This window comes from Thamnophis sirtalis, unplaced genomic scaffold (assembly GCF_051295495.1).
Source record: "Thamnophis sirtalis isolate CommonGarterSnake01/CBP01778 unplaced genomic scaffold, rThaSir2_p1.2 scaffold_2, whole genome shotgun sequence".
NCBI lineage: Eukaryota > Metazoa > Chordata > Lepidosauria > Squamata > Natricidae > Thamnophis > Thamnophis sirtalis.
Genome location: NW_028261382.1, coordinates 95,614,366 through 95,634,525, shown reverse-complemented (window position 1 = coordinate 95,634,525; position 20,160 = coordinate 95,614,366). Strand labels below are relative to the sequence as shown.

At 43.8% G+C, this 20,160-nt stretch overlaps 2 protein-coding genes across 4 annotated transcripts in view; both read left to right on the top strand.

The window, feature by feature from the left end:
* GRIK4 (glutamate ionotropic receptor kainate type subunit 4) overlaps positions 1–8,713 on the top strand; it is a 378,863-nt gene extending 370,150 nt beyond the window's left edge. The window contains exons 18-20 of the mRNA XM_087706418.1: positions 572–700; positions 7,529–7,647; positions 8,255–8,713. Of these exons, the coding sequence (XP_087562544.1) occupies positions 572–700; positions 7,529–7,647; positions 8,255–8,626 (620 nt within the window). The 3' untranslated portion in view covers positions 8,627–8,713. The remainder of the gene's footprint in view (positions 1–571; positions 701–7,528; positions 7,648–8,254) is intronic.
* A 10,790-nt stretch (positions 8,714–19,503) lies between these two features.
* The window catches only part of TECTA (tectorin alpha), an 84,863-nt gene continuing 84,206 nt past the window's right edge, over positions 19,504–20,160 (top strand). For all 3 annotated transcript variants that reach the window (XR_015695577.1, XM_087706414.1, XM_087706415.1), the window contains exon 1: positions 19,504–19,609. The gene's annotated coding sequence lies outside the window, so the exon portion shown is untranslated. The remainder of the gene's footprint in view (positions 19,610–20,160) is intronic.

Below are 20,160 nucleotides of genomic sequence, written 5' to 3'. Positions count from 1 at the left end.
TCCGTTTGCCCCATTTTCCACCCATTCCAATCCCTACCACCCGCCCATTCCAATCCCTAGCAGAATGGATGGAAAATGGCATGCGCAGAGGCTGAAAATGGGTGCGTCGAGGCGGCAATAGGCTATGGCAACCCCTGCAGCCTGAAACAGCTGATGGTCAGGAGGCCAATTCAACCGACAATCAGCTACTTGTGCTAATCAGGCTGTGTTGAAATTGAAACTGAAACATGCTGTTTGCTGCAAGGAGACAAATATCTGGGAGGCAGAGGCAGATTTTGTTTTCTTGTTTTACTCCCCAAAACTAGGTGTGTCTTATACTCCGCAGTGTCTTATACTCTGAAAAATATGGTATATCAAGAGAATTTTAGAACAACTTCTGCCGTTTTAACTTTAAAGACTCAGGGAAGAATAGATTTTTAAAGACTTTATTTTACCTGGCATTCAAGATTTCCTGCAATGTTTTGCAAAAAGAAATGGAAAACGGAACAACACACACCCCCTCCCTCAGGCAGAACAAATATCAAGAGCTGCTTATTCTTTCAGTCTCTCATTTGCTCCCTTGGCTTTACAGGTTCTCTTTTCCGTGATGAGTTTGACATGGCCATTCTCCAGCTGCAGGAGACCAACCGTCTGGAAATCCTGAAGCGGAAATGGTGGGAGGGCGGACAGTGTCCAAAAGAAGAAGATCACCGAGCCAAGGGTAAATAACTAGTACCTTCTCTGAAATGTATTTGAATATACTGTAAGTAGCTCAGGTTGGTAGGGACGCGGTGGCTCAGTGGCTAAGACACTGAGCTTGTCGATCAGAAAGGTCGGCAGTTCAGCGGTTCGAATCCCTAGCACCGTGCAACGGAGTGAGCTCCCGTTACTTGTTCCAATTTCTGCCAACCTAACAGTTCGAAAGCACATAAAAAATGCAAGTAGAAAAATAGGAACCACCTTTGGTGGGAAGGGAACAGCGTTCCATGAATTGCCACCAGAACAATAAAAAAAAAATCTGACATCTACTTATTTATTAATTGTGCTTGTGGGATAATTTTAATTCCCAATATGTCCAGAGTTTTAAATGCACCAGTCCTACTTATTTTCAAAATCCACTTATACTTTGAGTACCACTATACAGCATCTCAAAAGGGATGGGGTGGCTCAGTGGCTAAGATGCTGGGCTTGTTGATCAGAAGGTCGGCAGGTCAGCGGTTCGAATCCCTAGTGCCACGTAATGGGATGAGCTCCCATTACTTGTCCCAGCTTCTGCCAACCTAGCAGTTCGAAAGCACGTAAAAAATGCAAGTAGAAAAATAGGAACCACCTTTGGTGGGAAGGGAACAGCGTTCCGTGCACCTTCGGTGTTTAGTCATGCTGGCCACATGACCATGGAGACATCTTCGGACAGTGCTGGCTCTTCGGCTTTGAAACGGAGATGAACACCGCCCCCTAGAGTCAGGAATGACTAGCACATATGTGCGAGGGGAACCTTTACCTTTACCATAGCTCAGGTTGGTAGTTGGGCTGTTGGTCTGAGCTGTGAGCTTGGTCATTTGGTTGCAAACTTTTGTCGCCTTTTGAGGCTACGTTGTCAGTGCGCACGCTAAAACCAAACGAGATGTAAGGCCCTTAGACTCTAGATTTGCATAGCATTCATTTATCTTGGTTTGGGCGAGTGTGGGGGTGGGGGGAAACCAAGCATGGAGCAAAAGCAAAGAGGATAACAGTCTGTATCTTTCATCCGGCAAAGAATTTGTGTTCTGTATGTTGGACAGTTCATAAAAGAAAGTAGATGTTTGGAAACTGTCTTCGCTTCAAATCTATGTTTTACCATAAAGATGAAAGAACTGGGAAGCCAGCTGGGGGGGGGGGGGGGGGGGGAGGCATCTTAGAAGCAATTTTGAAAGGAAATTGGTTCATTACATCAATGGCTTATAATCTCTCTCTCCCTCTGTGTGTGTAAACCTCCGATTGCCTCTCTCTGTGTGTGTGTGTGACTTTACGTTGATTTGATTTTTATTCAAATATATGTTGCTTCCTCATGAAAGTTCAGCATTGCTTTTAAAATTCTTAACCCTCCGTGGACATTCCTGGCCAATTCTGCAGAGACAAGATTCTGTTACCAGGAGGCCTTTGAACTGCCTCCCTGGTCAGCCTCAGATATCCAGAGACCAGGGAGAGTGCTAATTGCTTTATCTTGACATCCGAAACACATAACTAAACTTCAAAGGTTCAATAAACTGGTAAATTATGAAATGGGCTCCTGTGAGGGAGAAGAGGAGGAGGAGGAGGAAGAGAGGAGAAAGGGGAGCATATAGGGCAGTGGTCTCCAACCTTGGCAACTTTAAGACTTGTGGACTTCAACTCCCAGAGTTCCTCAGCCAGCTTTGCTGGCTGAGGAACTCTGGGAGTTGAAGTCCACAAGTCTTAAAGTTGCCAAGGTTGGAGACCACTGATATAGGGGACCTGTCAATAAACAGGAGTCCCGTCCCCCCTACCCCGCAGATGAGAACAAGCTCAACAGGTTTCCTTGAAAATAAGACCTCCCTGGATAATTAGCCCAATCGGGCTTTTGGGCGCATGTTCTGGAAATTCCGGTAGGCACGTTTCCCCCCATCCCTGAACCTCCGCACAGGCCCTTCACTTACCAAAGTTCGCCAAACTGGGCAGAATCCTAACTAGCCCCTCTGGATGTGCGCATGCCCAAGATGGTGTCCTGTCGTGTTTGAGGAGAGCTTCGGGGAGCATTCATTTATCTGGTCCAGAGTGCAGCTGCGCGGGTTATCATGGGGGCACCTAGGCGCTCTCATGTTACACCCCTTTTAGGCGGCCTGCACTGGCTGCCGGTTGTCTTCCGGGTGCGATTCAAGGTACTAATTATGACCTTTAAAGCGCTCCATGGCTTAGGCCCAGGGTACTGAGCCGAGGTGGCGCAGTGGTTAAGAGTGCAGTACTGCAGGCCACTTCAGCTGACTATTATCTGCAGTTCAGCGGTTCAAATCTCACCGGCTCAAGGTTGACTCAGCCTTCCATCCTTCCGAGGTGGGTGAAATGAGGACCCAGACTGTGGGGGCAATTTGCTGACTCTGTAAACCGCTTAGAGAGGGCTGAAAGCCCTATGAAGCGGTATATGTCTAACTGCTATTGCTATTGCTATTACCTGCGTGACCACCTACTGCCACCGGTACCCTCCCACCGTCCAGTGCGATCCCACAGAGTTGGCCTCCTCAGGGTGCCGTCGGCCAGAGAGTGTCGGCTAGCGACCCCCAGGGGGAGAGCCTTCTCTGTGGGGGCGCCTTCCCTCTGGAATGAGCTGCCCCCGGAGCTTCGTATAATCCCCGACCTCCGGTCCTTCCGACGCACCCTAAAAAGTTTGGCTTTTCCAGCAAGCCAGCCTGGTCTGGACAAAACAAAATAAATTATTGATCACTGTTATTTTTAATTCGATTTTAAAAAAAAAATGTCATTGTCAATTTTAATTGGGTTTGGGATATTCCATTTATTTTATTTTTTAACTTTTGTATTATGTGTTTCTTTTAATGTTGTACGCCGCCCCGAGTCCTTGGGAGGAAGGGCGGCATATAAATCTAATAAACCTAAAACTAGAGGATTGCCCGAACCCATGCAAACCCCCAGCAGCCCACCCCTGCTATGAACCCCTCACCCCCCCAGCCTGGAATAGAGAAATTCTGGCAGGAGACAAACAACCTTAATAGTTGCTGTCACCCCATGGGTGAATTAGAAACTGCGTCCTTTGCTTTGAAGTGCAAAATAAAATTGGGTTAAAATAGCATTGTTTAGGATGAAAATTGGAAAAGAGAGCAGCCTTTTTGATTTGGGGGGGGGGGCGATGTTTCAAATATCCACTTAGAGGCAACTGGTGGGAGATGTTACGTAAGCTTCCAGGAGTTGTAATGTCTTATTCTGCGGGTGCCCAAATTCCCTTCTTGGAGGGCCAAAATGCTTAATGGGCACCTTTGCAACAGAATTGCTGCTTCTGCCACTGTGATTTGCTACGTGGTTGGAAGAAATTCCGATCTGAACCCCTGAAAGCACGTTGGAGCAGACGCCAAGAGATATGACCGTCAACTTTCGCAAATAAAGCAACTGGACAAATGATTTACAAGGAGGAGTGATGAGGTTTTTCTTCTCAAAAAGCCTGCGGGACTGTCAATAAATCTTTGATTCTCACATTTTGATTTACGGCTCCAGGGGAGAGAGGCAACTTTTATAGGTGTCTGGATTGATTAAGAATTGCGCTCGGCAGCTCTGATACAAGCTAACACATCATTTGTGAGTCAGTCCTCTGCTCAATCAAGTGAAGTCTATGCAAGTCCCAGTAATAAACATTGCAGCCAGAGGTGCATTGCCTCCAGCCAGAATGATAGATACCGCTACTGTAGATGCTTCTTTGGTCTCAGCAAGGTTAATCCAGACTTTGGTTTTGAACCTGAGCTGCTAATAAAGGGCATGAGATGCGAGTTGCATATGATTCAGTGCATTTTATTAGAGGAAGGAAATCATTGCTTCATAGGAGGAACTCAAGAATGACTTTGAAGCCATGCAAAGCACAAAGGAACATCTCCAAGTCTTTGTGTGGGTTTGACCTTGGTAGATGTAATGGCATTTCTTTATTTTACATCTGTACGTGGACGCCCATTTACCAAAGGCATCTGTTCTAGTTTATTTAACTGACTGTGTCAGAAAGACTCATACTTTATCCTAATAGTTTATGCATAACTACAGTATTTAATCAATAGAACATATTATTTTCAAGCCTAGCAAATATGAAAGTCTAATTTTATAGTAAACTGTTACAAGAGGTTTGCATATATGATCTGAAACTAATCTACTATTTTAAATAGATGTAGTAGAAGGTCCCAATTTGATTGCACTTCTTTTCCTAGTAAATTATTGTTTTGCCACATTTTCTACTGTGGGAAAACTAGAGGGGAGGGGGAATTATACAGAGTGTAGGTGATATATACCGTATTTTTTCAGACTATATAAAAGGGGTTTATAAGGATGAGGACTCGGCTTCATGCTACTGGGGAAGCCTAGGTGAGAACTCAATGACATTCTTGCTGTTACGCATCTTCTAGAAAGAGAGTGGGATTTAGAATGACCTGTCCACATTGTTGCAAAGGAGGGTTCCACCACAAATGCGCGTACGACAAAAGCACGTGTGACTAAACCGCGGTGACAAAACCGCGCCGTCAAAACCGCGGAGACGAATGAGCGCTGAAGCGCGCCAATAACAGCGCGCCGACAGAAGCGCGCTGTAACATAACCCTAAAAATAACCCTAAACCTAACCCTAAACCTAACCCTAAACCTAACCCTAAACCTAACCCTAAACCTTACCTTAACTTAAATCGCGCTTCTGTCGGCGCGCTGTTGTCGGCGCGCTTTTGACATCGTGGTTTTAGCGCCGTGGTTTTGTCGGCACGCTTTTGACGTTCGCGGTTATGTCGTGCCACGGCAAAGGAGGACTAAAACTTCTGAGAGAAATAAACTTCTGGAAGAACAAGGGGAATATATCAGAGAAAAGATTCCTCAACTGCATTATGAGCTGACTATGAAATAGGAGCCGATTTGGTTTTCAACCAGGCCTGGTAGAAAAGACGGTGAGTCAGAAATCCATCTGTTCGACTCCACTGAAGAGGGATGAATCATTCTCGCCTGTCCGGAATTATTTCCATTCTCATTCTCTTCGAAAGAAATTGAAGAGGGACTTGGAGAGGAAGACGCGGTCCTTCGATCGGAGGGCTGCCAGCTGAAGACAATCCGTTGCCTATGGAGAGAGAAAGAGCGACTCCTTGCAAATGGTTGTGTGACGGTACAGAGATCAAAAATGCCAATATTCAGATTGTCAGGATTTCTGAAGCGATGGCTAAAAAGGCCGAGGAAGCCACCCGACAACAGGATGAAATCACCCATCTTCCCTCTCAGGTAGTGGCTCTATAACAGTGTTTCTCAACCATGGCAAGTTGAAGAGGTCCGGACTTCAACTCCTAGAATTCCCCAGCCAGCGAATGCTGGCTGGGGAATTCTGGGAGTTGAAGTCCGGACATCTTCAAGTTGCTAAGGTTGAGAAACACTGCTCTATAGAGAAAGGCAAAATCGTGCGCAGTGGAAAATAAAAGAACTTAATCCAACATATGGGAGCTAAAATGTTCCTGTTGTCCTCCGCTGGTGGCCTGTGGAGCTGGCAGCAGAGTTGGACAGTGAGGAGGTTGGGGAGGAAGATGGGCCAGTCCTGGAGGCTGTGGAAGGCTCTGATGAGGGCTCTGTGTCAGAGACAGAGAAGGGGCCCAGGGCCACCTGGGAGTTAAGCACTGCCTCTGGAGCCTCCATAGTCGGACATCAGTGAGGCAGAGGAACAGGGGGAGCCTGTTCCAATTGCGCGCATGCACAGAGCTGCCAGAAGGCAAGAAGAGTTAAGACAGAAGGGATGACTTGGGAGTAAGGCTTGGAAGTGATTGGCCCCTCCCATAGGACATAAAGGAGGAAGCAACTTTGTTCTTTGTGGTCGGTTTAAATTCCGAAGCTTCGTTTTGACTCTAAGAATACTCCGTTGTTATGAATTCGGTTTGAATTCCTAACAGATATTATTAACTCATCAATACTGTGGAAACCTGTTCTGACCTAGGCTTCCCAAGAGCATGAAGCAAACTCCTTCTCCCGACAAAAAAAAACCCCTTTAATTAATTTCCTCTGAATTCTGCTCATTCACATCCCGCAAAGTCTTTCAAGGGAGGATTTACAGTCACAGACCTTATCTGGCTTGGAGAGCTGCCAGGCCGATATCTGCAAAACTTGGCAATGAGTCTCGGAGAGTCACAAACCAATTAAGCGAACTCATTGTCTCCTGCAAACTCCACTCCCCTTTTGCTCCTTTTTTATTTCCTCTGGGAGGGGCCATTCATCGTCCACCTGTGGCCTTACTCCCAAGTTGACCCCTATTCTTTAGCTGTTCCCTTCGTCTGGCCACTCTGTGCATGCACACACTGGGAACAGGCTCCAGCTGTTTGTCTGCCTCACTGATGTCCAACTCTGAAGGCAGCTGATAACTGGCATACGGCCCTGGCCCCCTCTCTGCCTCCGACACAGAGCCTTCCCCAGACTCCAGGACTGGCCCATGTTTCTCCCCAACCTCCTCACTGTCTGAATCTGCTGCCAGCTCTACTGGCAGGCCACAACAAAACCAATATGTTGTAGTAAGTTATTTCTGGGCACTCAAATTACCAAGCTACTCCCTGTTCTTTAGTTTAATGTGCTGGGTCATTGAGGGCAATGCTTTTATTCAAACTTTGCATGCAAGGAAAGCTAGCTGCGATCCTGTTCCACCATTGCATTATGTCGCATATTTGCATAATACGCCAGGGTTAATTTAGTGTTAATCATCTTTCTCAAAGGCTGCCACACAGTGGATCACACAAATCACTACTTGCAGATTCTAGCAGCAATTTGTAGCTCCTTAGAAGTTAGTCCCTTGCACTAATGCTGCTTTTGTTTCTCTTTCTGTGTGTGTTTTATGATAGGTCTGGGAATGGAGAATATAGGTGGAATCTTTGTAGTCCTGATATGCGGTTTAATCGTAGCTATTTTCATGGCAATGCTGGAGTTCTTGTGGAGCCTCCGACACTCTGAACATTCTGAGGTAAGTTTTACTAGGAAAGGATTTTTCGAAATGACCATCAGATCATCAGTATTCCTTTATACAGTATTATATTAACATGTGTTGATGCTAAGGGGTTAGACATTCTACTCCCTCTCCCCACCTGAAACGAACTCTGTTCCAACTGCCAGTTGCCTTATATGGGCGTAGCCAGCATGTGACTTATCCAAGCTGCATGCTGGCCCAATCACATGGTTTCGTAGTGAAGCACAGGTATCCAGCTAGTGTCTGTATAATGAAGAAAATATTAGGTAACCTTAGTAATCTGTCACTGGTAGACCTGTCACTTAGGCTTTGATCCCATGTGTCTCTTAAGCAACTTTAAAACACTTATCTGGCATGATGAATGGGCTGCATGGAGACTCCTAGGAGGGGTGGGGTGGGGCAGGCAGGGCCAGCCGGTCTGGTTTGGTGAACCGGTGCGAACCGGCTGAATACCACCAGCTTATTGGAGTTGCTGTTTTCGGAGTTCCCAATCTAACGCAAAAAAAACCCTCCAATTCTTAGGTGGTTCCCCACTGACATTGAAACATTTAAAAACAAAAAAACACTAGTATTCTGATATATTTTTCTTTTACCCCCATCTTAGATATCAGCCTGCCAGGAGATGGCCTCCGAATTGCGTAGCATCATTCTCTGCAGGGACAGTTTTCACCCCCGTCAAAGGCGAGGGGCTATTCTTCGGACTCGCCCCATTATACAAGAAGACCGAAGAGCCCGTACGGCGACCACCACCACCCTCAGTAACGGCAAACTCTGTGGTGGTGGGGACCCTGACCAGCTGGCACAGAGACTCGCGCAAGAAGCTGCCCTGGTCGCTCGGGGTTGCACCCACATCCGAGTGTGCCCCGAATGCCGGAGGTTCCAAGGTCTTCGTGTCCGGCCTGGACCCGATTCCCTCATGCAAAGCGAGGAGAATTTGGAATGGGAGAAAGTGACAAACAGCAGCGAGCCGGAATAAAGCCCGGGGAGGCGGCCGAAACGGAAGCTAATGTTCCATTTTACAGAACATGAGACTTGTACACAGTGTCGAACTATTTTTAAATTAATAAAGTGGCGTCCCAGCTTCTTGAGGGCATATCAAAGCTATAGGCTGGGAGCGAGCCCAACGGCAGCCTTGTTACTTGTCGTCTCTGAGAGTCTCTAACGTTCGTCTTTCTGCGAGTCCTGGGTGAAAGGCCTCCCGGATAAATTGGGGGGGGCAACCGCTTCCTCAGAATATTGCTTCTATGGAATTTGAGTTATGGGATGTGGAAAAAAAAAGGCAAAACGTTACCGAAAGCAGGTCATACATATTACGCCAGGTGGAAAAAATATATACTGCCTTATGGATGGTGTTAAATTGATGAGATAGCTACCATATTTTTCAGACTATAAGACGCACCGGAGTATAACACACACCAAAACTTTGAAGACGTAATTTTTTTTAAAAAAATGTGTTTGCGCTCCCCCCCTCCTGGCCCCCATGAGCACTCTGCAGACATCCCAAACTTTCTGCATGCCTAGTTTTTTTTGTGAAAAAGAGGCATGCAGAGAGTTTGAGAGGCCTGCAAAGTACTCCTGGAGGCCGGGAACGGCAAAAAAAATGGCCCATTTTTTGCAAAAAAAGGGGGCATGCAGAGGGTTTGGAAGGCCCATTTTTTGCTCGTTTTAGCCTTCCCCAGCCCCAGAAGCACTTTGCAGGTCTCCCAAATTCTCTGTGTGTCCATTTTTGCGATAAAGTAGATGTACAGAGTGGGTTTCGGGAGGACAAAAATGTTGTATTCAGTGTATAAGACACACTCAGATTTTCACCCTCCTTTTTTGCAGGAGAAAAGGTGCTTATACTCCAAAATATACAGTACTTTCTTTTAGAAAGGGAGAATAATCCACTTTTGGTGCGTCAAGATTATATCAACCAGTGGTGGGATTCAATTTTTTTTACTACTGGTTCTGTGGGTGTGGCATGGTGGTGGTGGGTCATGTGACTGAGTGGGCATGGCCAACTCGGCGTGAGCCCCATCCAGAGGTGGTGCTTGCCTGTTCGGCAAACCAATTAAAATTTCCTCTACCAGTCCGCCTGAACCAATCCGAACCGGCTGAATACCACATCAACCCAACTGAGGTGAGATATCCTAACTTTGCAGCAGGTAAGTAAGAAAAGGAGGATCACAAAGAAAGGGAAAACAAAATGTCTTTCCTACGAGTTCATAAAAGGGAGGTTTAGTCGAAGAATTACAGTTAGGAAAAAGTGTCCAACAAACTAAACTCTGAGACTTTTACGATGACTTTTTCTTGCTTGATTCTTTCTTAAAAGCTTCACTTAAGAGCTTTTTAAGGAAGCAAACCAGTACAGCACAGGGGTAAACAGGGGATAGGAAAGGGGATTGTTCTCCTCCCTCCCCAGTAGACTGATAGAATAACCATGCCAGACTGTGAATGTCTGAAAGTCAGGTCCTCCGCCTCGTTTGTTTTTATTAAAAGACTCAGCGTCTTCACAAATTATTTTATGAGCAGTAATGAGATTGCCCGGGGGAGGGGGGGAGGCAAACCATTGTATAATGACTTTACACCTACAGAATATCTCGGAGTTGAGTGTTACAAACTGGTTTGGAGTGAAGATCAAAAGGAATCCACCTCCGTGGAAGATTAAATGAGTAAAATTGGTCAGCAGTCAGGAAATCCCTTGGTTGACGTGGGTTTTCATCCATTGCTTCTATCTTCTAAATGGCAATTCTATGCAAATTCTTACTGTTCGAAAATGATAGAAGAGGGGGGAAAAAAATCAAGGTTGACAAATGAACAATTTGAAATCAAAGATTCTCCTGTCTGTGATTGTTGGGTGTTTTTTTTTAAATTGTGTAAAATAAAATATGTCCTTCCATGATAGAGCTTTCCCCTTTATATCCCTGCTATTCAGAGGAGCAGGAATTTGAATGTGCAAGGTCATTAGATGCCTACAGCTGGAGTAATTTACGGCATTCTTGCTATTGACATTTCAGTTTGTCTGCCAGCCAATTAAGCTAACATTATATCGTCCTTGGTTCCAATCTAAACTCCATCCAGTCTTCACTCGTGGAGTTCAAGAAACGGAAATTGATCGAGATGTGTGTTAAAACGGTGACCCGATTGTGCTACAATACTGCTTATGTGTATTATTAATGATTTCCCCTGAGAAGTAAGGAAGAAGAGAATCAGCTAAGTTCTCCTAAATAATTTATGATATATCTACCGTAACTTCAATAGATGTGATCAATTTTCCTACCAAGAGTTATATAGCAAATGTTGAAATAATTCCTTCTGGCGTATGTGTGAAATTCAGAAAATTGGGCCTTCTGTTCTCGTATTTAAATTAGGGAAATATCAAACCTTTGACACACTGGTGAGTAACGTGAGAAGGAACAGTGAGAAACTTTTAGGATGAGAAGAGACAAGGGCTTTGGTGATTGTGCAACTGTACAGTATATGCAGAGGGGAAATTCTGCTTTAACCCCAGCGTAAGCAGCAAAAATCATAATGAAAATAAGAGTTCTTGATTAGTTTAATAGTAATATGTGGGTTTTAATTATTCCACTTGGTATAACTATGGTTTTTTTACATTTTTATCCCACCTTTCAACTAAGGAACTCAAAGCAATTAACTAGTATTCTTTCCTTTATCGATGTCATCATGATAACTCCACTAAAATAGCTAGTGGAGAAAGAAAGGATACTTGTGAACTTCATAGCCATAATTTGAGCCTTGTATTAATCTGATAATTTCCATTTTAGTATTAATTTGCTCAGCTTGCTTATATAACTACATTAGAAACATTTAGCAATAGCAATAGCAATAGCAGTAGACTTATATACCGCTTCATAGGCCTTTCAGGCCTCTCTAAGCGGTTTACAGAGAGTCAGCATATTGCCCCCAACAATCTGGGTCCTCATTTTACCCACCTCAGAAGGATGGAAGGCTGAGTCAACCCTGAGCCGGTGAGATTTGAACCGCTGACCTGCTGATCTAGCAGTAGCCTGCAGTGCTGCATTTAACCACCTGCGCCATTTGCTATGGCCACTACATGGTTGGTGCAAATAGGGATAAAATCTTAAATCGCTTTTCCCAAATATGAGATGAGCTAATTCTTTTTGAATAAGAAAAGCACTGTTAGATTAGATCCAATATGAACCACATCCAGAGTCCTGCTTTGCATAATGCCTAATAAGTAACTATAAGAAGTTCATACGCAGAAAAATGAAAGCTATGGTTTTCTGTCAGTTTTTATTCCCCACACAAATTCCATCGGTTGTTCTAGTCCAGGAATGGATAGCTGTCCTGAAAATGCTTTTAGGCTGCAGCTTCCATCCTTAATTACCTTCAGGTCATGCTGGTTAAAGGATGCGGTGGCTCAGTGGCTAAGATGCTGAGCTTGTCAATAAGAAAGGTCGGCAGTTCAGCGGTTCGAATCCCTAGTGCTGTGTAACCGAGTGAGCTCCCGTGACTTGTCCCAGCTTCTGCCAACCTAGCAGTTCGAAAGCACGTAAAAATGCAAGTAGAAAAATAGGAACCACCTTTGGTGGGAAGGGAACAGCATTCCGTGCGCCTTCGGCGTTGAGTCATGCCAGCCACATGACCACGGAGACGTCTTCGGACAGCGCTGGCTCTTCGGCTTTGAAACGGAGAGGAACACCGCCCCTTAGAGTCGGGAACGACTAGTACATATGTGCGAGGGGAACCTTTACCTTTACCATGCTGGTTAGAGCTACAATTTACCATTTCTCTCTCTTTGTGGCAATTGTCAATTCTTGACCATACCTTACAAATCAGCTCACATTAGACCTTTGGGGCAGGCAATGAAAGCAAGCAGGCATATTTGAGTAACAAGGCAGGGAGGAATGACATATGGACACTACACCCAAAAATTCCCTCTCAGAAGTTTCTCAAGTACCAGCAACACTCACTGTTCGATTCTCCAAACAAAGGCTGCTGTCATATCCACTTTCCTGACAGACCAACATGCTTGCACAGACAGAAGGGAATAGTCATCAAACAAGCATGGGTCTTTTAACGTTTATTTACAGATTTCCCAAAGGGAGGGAAAAAGAATCTCATGAATAATTGAATCCGAGCTTCCTTTTAAAGAGCTGAACAAAGTGAAAGGCTGCATTTTTTTTTCAAGCTCCAAAGCACTTACACATTCCGAGAATGATTATATATGTGGCCACGGTGGGACATGCTTGTTTAAACTGCATCGCTGGCACTGGATTTTGCATATCCCAAGATTTTTCTTCTTCTTCTAAACATAGTAACTTTACGACAAGAGTGTCTGCACGTAGATTTTTATCGACAACTTCGCCCTGATGGTTGTTCACCTTCTATTCCCCTTCGATGCTCTTGGGGCTTAAAATGCAGCCATCCCATTTTGCAAGGAAGCATGGGGTAGAAGGGAGATAATATGCACTAATCCTGTCATTATTTAAATGTAGATTTGGGCCCCCGTGGAAGCTATTACTTCTATAATGCAAGCAGGTTTGAGGATAAGCTATCCATAGACTTGGGTTTGTGAATGCGCAGCTTATAGTACTGAAGCAGCCTTGGCATTTTATTTAGATATTTATCTCTGTAAATTTATAAAGCCTTCCAGTTCCACGATGATTCTAAATATGTAGTAGTGAAGCACTTACAGAACTCAGTCGCTGCCCCTGCTCTTTTCTCTCTCACATACTTCGACCCTCGCTTCAGTTCAAAAATACTTCAGCAGCAATCTAATGCACAAGGATACACACACACACACACACACACACACACACACACCAGACTTGTTGCCTCCAAACCTTTCTGAGCCAGGTAATAATTTACTGAGCTTCTCTCCATCGTAGAATTGTTAGGATCAGAACCAGAAAACAGCTAGGAGCAGTGTTCCTATATAAATTAGCATGCATGCATACATACATACCAGGGGTGGGTTTCAACCGGTTCGTGGCGGTCCCCGTGAACCGGTTGGTCGGCGAACCTGGAAGTAAGTAATTTCCGGGAACGGTGAAGGGCCCACCCGCCCATCCGCGCTCCTTACCGGTCTTTGAAGGCTTCTGCGCTTCCACGCAGGCGCATGGCACATACAGCGCCTGCGCGATTTTCCGCGAGCAGCTGGATGGCACATACAGCGCCTGCGTGAGTCCCCGCGAGCAGCTGGAGTATCGCGCAGGCGCTAAGACGCATGCATGAACTGTGCGTGTGCACGAGGACGCCGCCGGCCGCGTTCCAACCGAACCGGTTGGAACAGGATTAGCAACCCACCCCTGATACATACATACATACAAACACACACAGACAGATAGACACACACACACACACAACTATTGAGAAAATGAATTATTTCAATGGAAGCACCAGTACATGCTGTTTTGCAGTATAAACCAGTGGTGGGATTCAGCCAGTTCGGGAGAACCGGTTGTTAACTTTCTGAGCAGTTTGGTGAACTGGTTATTGGAAGAAATCATTAGGGCAGAGAACCAGCTGTTAAATTATTTGAATCCCACCACTGGTATAAACAATACACAAAGGTGGTTCAAACTGTTCACAATCTGAACCTATGTTTCTGAAAACATTGTATACGTATACGCTTTTTGCAACTAATGCTTTGTTTCTGTATCTCGCTTTTGTTATCTGTGAATCACAAATCAGAGTTTTGAGTTTGAAACTTCCGAGAAAGGAGCGGGCCAGTTAATAAAACGCCTTCTAGCTGAGGGTTAACTTCTTGGGTGCTGCAAGACAGCTAAGGCACAGAGAGCCGTTTTATTCTGCTCCTGGGCGCTCTGAACTCGGAGTAAAAGCAGTTTTCGACTGCCCTTTCTTCCTACTCACATGTAAATGAAATTCAGGCTTTTGTTAATTCTCCCGGGTCTATTGATAAAATGTGGTAATTCTAGAAGGATCTCTCTTTGGATCCCAGTGGGAAAAGGAGATTTAGATCAATTCAAATATAATGCCTTTATCCTTTTTTTTAATTGTTTTGCTGTACCTGCCACCCATTAAAGACCTCCATAGCCCCCGAGAGGCTCCTAAGTGAGGATTGCAGACTTAGGCTATGCTTTCCTCTGTTCCATGTTAAAATGGCCACCTTGGGCTTTTGCCAAGTCTGGGCTCTTACACAGGTTATATGAGACTCCCCTATGATAAGTAAAATACTAGAAGCTCTCTCTGTAATGAATGTTGGATGAGTTTTGATTTCCAGACAAGTTAATTTACATCCAACCTTAAAGAGATTTATTTTTTTCCCCCTCAGAGTCCAGTGTGAGATTTGACTTCTGGATGCATTAATATATTGATGAGAATGATGGGTTATCTCTGATCTCGGTGGATGCAATTACTGAGATTTCAAGTTCAGTTAAATCAGAACAGAATGCTTTTGCAAGTTCCCAGCCCATGTGAAGAGATAAAGTTTGCCTTGATAACGAGGGAGGTGGGACCAATCTTTTTATTTAGGTCACCGTGTCTACTAGGAATGACAACTTTATCTTCACTTTCTTAGAAAGAAAGACACAATGGTCTTTTCACACTGTGAAAGGACAGAGAGGGGCCTTTTCATTTTTCTACTCTACCTGGTTATCTTCGAGATGAACATTTATTTGCTTTTATACCAATTTTTTTCTAGAGCGTTGAAAGCAAACATTGCAGATAAATAGGTATTTTATTGAATTGATTTTTATTGTCCCAATTCAGGTTCGACATGTGAAAACGTATGAAGAACGGTTACAAGAACTGGGTATGTCTAGTCTGATGAAAAGAAGGACTAGGGGACACATGATAGGAGTCTTCCAATATCTCAGGGGCTGCCACAAAGAAGAGGGAGTCAAGCTATTCTCTCTCCAAAGCATCTGAAGACAGGACAAGAAGCAATGGGTGAAAACTAATCAAGGAGAGAAGCAACTTAGAACTAAGGAGAATTTTCCTGATAGTGAGAAAAATTAATCAATGGAACAACTTGCCTCCAGAAGTTGTGAATGCTCCAACACTGGATGTTTGTAAGAAGATGTTGGATATCCATTTGTCTGAAGTGATGTAGGGTTTCCTGCCTAAGCAGGGGGTTGGACTAGAAGACCTCCAAGGTCCCTTCCAACTCTGTTATTCTAAGCTTTCTAAGGTTCTTATTCATGTGCGCTATTTGTCTCTGTATCTTAAACTGCTAGCAAAATGTTGTAGGCTTCAGATTCAAATGTTATTACTTTGAAGGACTCTTTCTTCAATTCAGAAATCCATTGTATCTTCTGAATCAGCCTCCTTTGCTTCAAACAATAGACATTCTAATTTCCACCCTCTGCGTAAGATGCCATTGTAGTTTTTGAACTACCTTTGTAAGATAGCAATAGCACTTAGATTAATATACTGCTTCACAGTATTTACAGCTCTCTCTAAGTGGTTTACATAGTCAGCATAGTGCCCCCAATAATTTGGGTCCTCATTTTACCAATCTCGGAAAGATGGAAGACTGATTTCAACCTTGAGCTGCTCAGAATTGAACTGCTGGCAGTGGGCTGAGTCAGCCTGTAGTACTGCATTCTAACCACTGCACCATCATGGCTCTTTGACTGGATCACAGGTGTCAAACTTGCGGTGTCACTTTGCCATCACGTGACATTTTGCCATGGTTTTGTCTTCACAGAGCTGGGGTGAGTATGGGCTGAGCGTAATGCATCCCACCCCGTTTGACACCTTTCGACTAGATTCTAGTCTAAGTCTGCAATGAAATACTGGATCCTTGCAGTCCTTGCAAAAAGGAATTAAGTACATCTGTAATCCCATTTTCATTCCTTGGTAAAATGACAATGGAAATTTCATAAAACTATTAAGATGACAAATTAAGTTTAGGAAGCACCCTGCATATTAAACAGTTCGTATTTAAAATATACATCAGCCTTGGAAAATACATATTTTAAAAATGGAGAAAAGGTCACAATTCTTATTAGAATATAATAAATACAAGGAGATAGCAGAATTTACTTTGATACATAAACACTATAAGATACCCATTCCCTCAGTCACTGGTCATTCTAATGGACCAAATATTTGTGTACAGGATAATCATAAATGGTCTGAAAAGTGAAGAAGACAGGAGTGGGCCTAAGGATAGGAAAACTGAACATTAGATTTACTCAATATAAAGCACTGAATACTTTCTAGCTATAATGCAGAAGTGGCAGGTAAAGATTTTTCATAATTGCATAGAAAAGCCTTTCTGGTTTGGCATCTCATTTTCAGGACAGGGATAATAATAATCCATATTTCAGGATTGCTTAAGTAATGCCGGTTAATGTATATGATGCACGTTTGAACCTAAAAATAACAAAATATTAAAATACGCTTAATTTATTTTAACAATCTGCTAATCTTTCTGCTTCTCCAGAAGGGTTCTAATTATCTTTTTATATTATAAAATATAATTCAATCTTCAAAGTAGCGTGATGCACGACAGTAAATCAAGCTGATCTAAGTACTGTATAAAAGTTAGTATAGTTTTTAATTATTATGCCTAAATTATTTTTTTCCCCAAAAAATATTTGACAAATATGCAATTGGTTTCTTCAAATTGAGGCTGCTTTTCTTGTGAAAAGAGAAAACCTGTCAGAATTTGTCTGTGATCTCAAGTAACATTGACGAGTTTTGCACTTCAGCTTTTCTAAGCTTAGCTCTGAATGAGCTAAGGTTGAATGTAATTTATTCCACAGCCAAATGGAAATGCAAATGAGTGTAGAAAGACCTCTGTGATTTCCAGTGGAAAGCTACAATGACTGATTTGTCTATCAAAAAACACAGTTGCTCCAGATTCTACACTCACACTGCGTTTATGAGTGACCTTAAAAAGGAAATTCCTGTTCTCATTTGCAGGAATAAACTGGGATACTAACACTTATGCAAAGCCTTCAACTTGATACCTTGCCTGTTTATTTGCTCTGACAGGTTTAATTTTTAAGCTGTCTGAAACCAGTGAAGCCTTGTAATGTAAACTCTAGTGTTTGAAACTGATAGCCTTTGGTAGTTTAAAAAAACTCATTAAAGCAATACTGACTAGGTATCAGACCCATCAACAATCTCATACAAGTGGCATCCAGAAATATTGGTAAAATTGTTTGCTCACCAACTACCGTCATCCTCACATACTCTCATGTGATTCCCCCCCCTCCTATATTTTATTCTCTGCTCCAACAGATAATTTGGTTTAGCATTAAAAAAATCAAAACCATCCATTACTCATCAATGCACTTTCCGTTGCAGGAGAAGGCCGAAGAGTCCCAAATCTTTCCTGGGTTGCTTAATCAATATTTACACCTTTCAAAGAACAATTGAAAGTGGGGCTCTATTCCTATGCCTTTTAGAAATTGAAAAACTAGGAGGGAATTTTGGCTTGTTCCTCTTTTGATCCCATAGTTTATAAGTCAATTGTTTGAAGAAAGGCGGAGAAAACCCAAGTTGTAAGATAGACATAGTTTGAAGACCTTTGTGAGTTTTGAATATATACTGAATATCTTAGCTATTCTTGCTTTGAAATTAGCAGAGCTTCATCTACCTATGGATACAATCCTCATGTCTGTTTGGTATTGGGTGAGATGCTGCATCGTAGAGCAAAAGTTTTTCAACAAAGTTACTTCAAATGTGTTAACCTATAGAATGCTGGGACCCAAGAGGATGAAACTTGGGGATTGTTTTGCTGCTTCAGCACTACGGTGCTGTTCAGTGCCACTGCTGTTGTTGTTGTGTGATCCTTATTTTCAATGCTCCCTGACATGACCCGGATGACTGAGAAAGAATAGAATATAGAATAGAATAGATATTAGAATGTGGAATAGAAGAATAGAATAGAAAAAAAGAATAAAGAATAGGAATAGAATAACAGAATAGGAATAGAAAGAATAGAATAGAAAATAGAATCGGAATAGAATAATAGAATAGAAATAAGAATAGAAATAGACTAGGAATAGAATATTAGAACAGGAATATGAATAGAAGAATAGAATAGAAAATAGAAGAATGGAATAGGAATAGACTAGGAATAGAAAAAATAGAATAGAAAATAGAATAGGAATAGAAATAAGAATAGAATAGAAATAGACTAGGAATAGAATAATAGAATAGGAAATAGAATAGGAATAGAAGAATATAGAATTGGAATAGAATAGAATAGAAATAGACTAGGAATAGAATAATAGAATAGGAAATAGAATAGGAATAGAAGAATATAGAATTGGAATAGTAGAATAGAAATAGACTAGGAATAGAATAATAGAATAGAAATAGACTAGGAATAGAATAATAGAATATGAAATAGAAGAATAGAATAGGAATAGAAGAATAGAATAGGAATAGAATTCTTTATTGGCCAAGTGTGATTGGACACAGGGAATTTGTCTTTGGTGCAGATGCTCTCAAGTGTACATAAAAAGACAAGATACGTTCGTCAAGAATCCTATGGTACGACATTTAATGATAATCATAGGGTACAAATAAGCAATAAGGAAACCATCAATAGACACAAGCCAAGAGACTCTACTATAGAGAGAGCCTCAGAAATCGCAATGGAAACGACAGTTATTCCCCCCCCCCTCCCCGTTAGGGAGTCACGCGCAGGTGGTGGTGATGGTGGTGGTGGTACTTTCAAACGGAAAGAGGCGGGAAAAACCGTTGGGCCGCGCGCGGCGGCCGTTAGGGAGGGAGAGGAAAGCACCGCGGGGCGCATGCGCTTCTCCCGCGGCCCTTCCCCGGCGCCGCCGCGTCTCCAGGGCAACGGCGCGTGGCTCCCGCCTCTCACGTGGGGGGGAGTCACGTGATGTTTGGTTTTATTTCTCCGGCTCCCTCCTCCCCCTCCGGTCGCGCGCGCTGCCTCGCTCCTTCCTGCCTGCCTTCCTCCCCATCCCGGGCGGGCCAGCGAGCTGTTTCCGGGTCAATGCAGGACGCAGCCGCCGGACGGGGAGCGTAAAAGCGGTGGGGCCCGGTGAGGAGGGGATGGAAGGGGATGAAGGGAAGGTTGGGAAGGCGAGAAAGGAAGGGCCCGCAGCCCCCCCCCCCGTCTCCCCCCTCCCGGCCGTGTCCGCCTCCTGGCCTGGCAGTGCTGAGAAAGGCGGGAAGGGAAGGGTTAAGGGGGAGGGAGGGAGGGAGACGACGGTTCAGTGGAGCCTCCTTGGCCAGCAGCAGTCTACCTTGAACTCCTAAAGCGCTGGGAGAGGGGCGACAATCCCTGGATGAAGGGGAGGACTGCCCCCCCCCTTCTTGGGGAAGGGACCCTGCTTGGAAACAGTGGGCTGAAGGAGTGGGGGGAGATGAGAAAGGCTGCTGTCCAATGGAGCCGCCTTCTCCAGCAGCAGTCCACCTTGAACTCCTAAAGCGCTGTGGGGGGCGATCCCTGGAAGAAGGAATATCTATCTATCTATCTATCTATCTATCTATCTATCTATCTATCTATCTATCGCTCTCCCTCCCTCCCTCCCTCCCTCCCTCTCTCTCTCTCTCTCTCTCTCACACACACACACACACACCCCTCTTGGG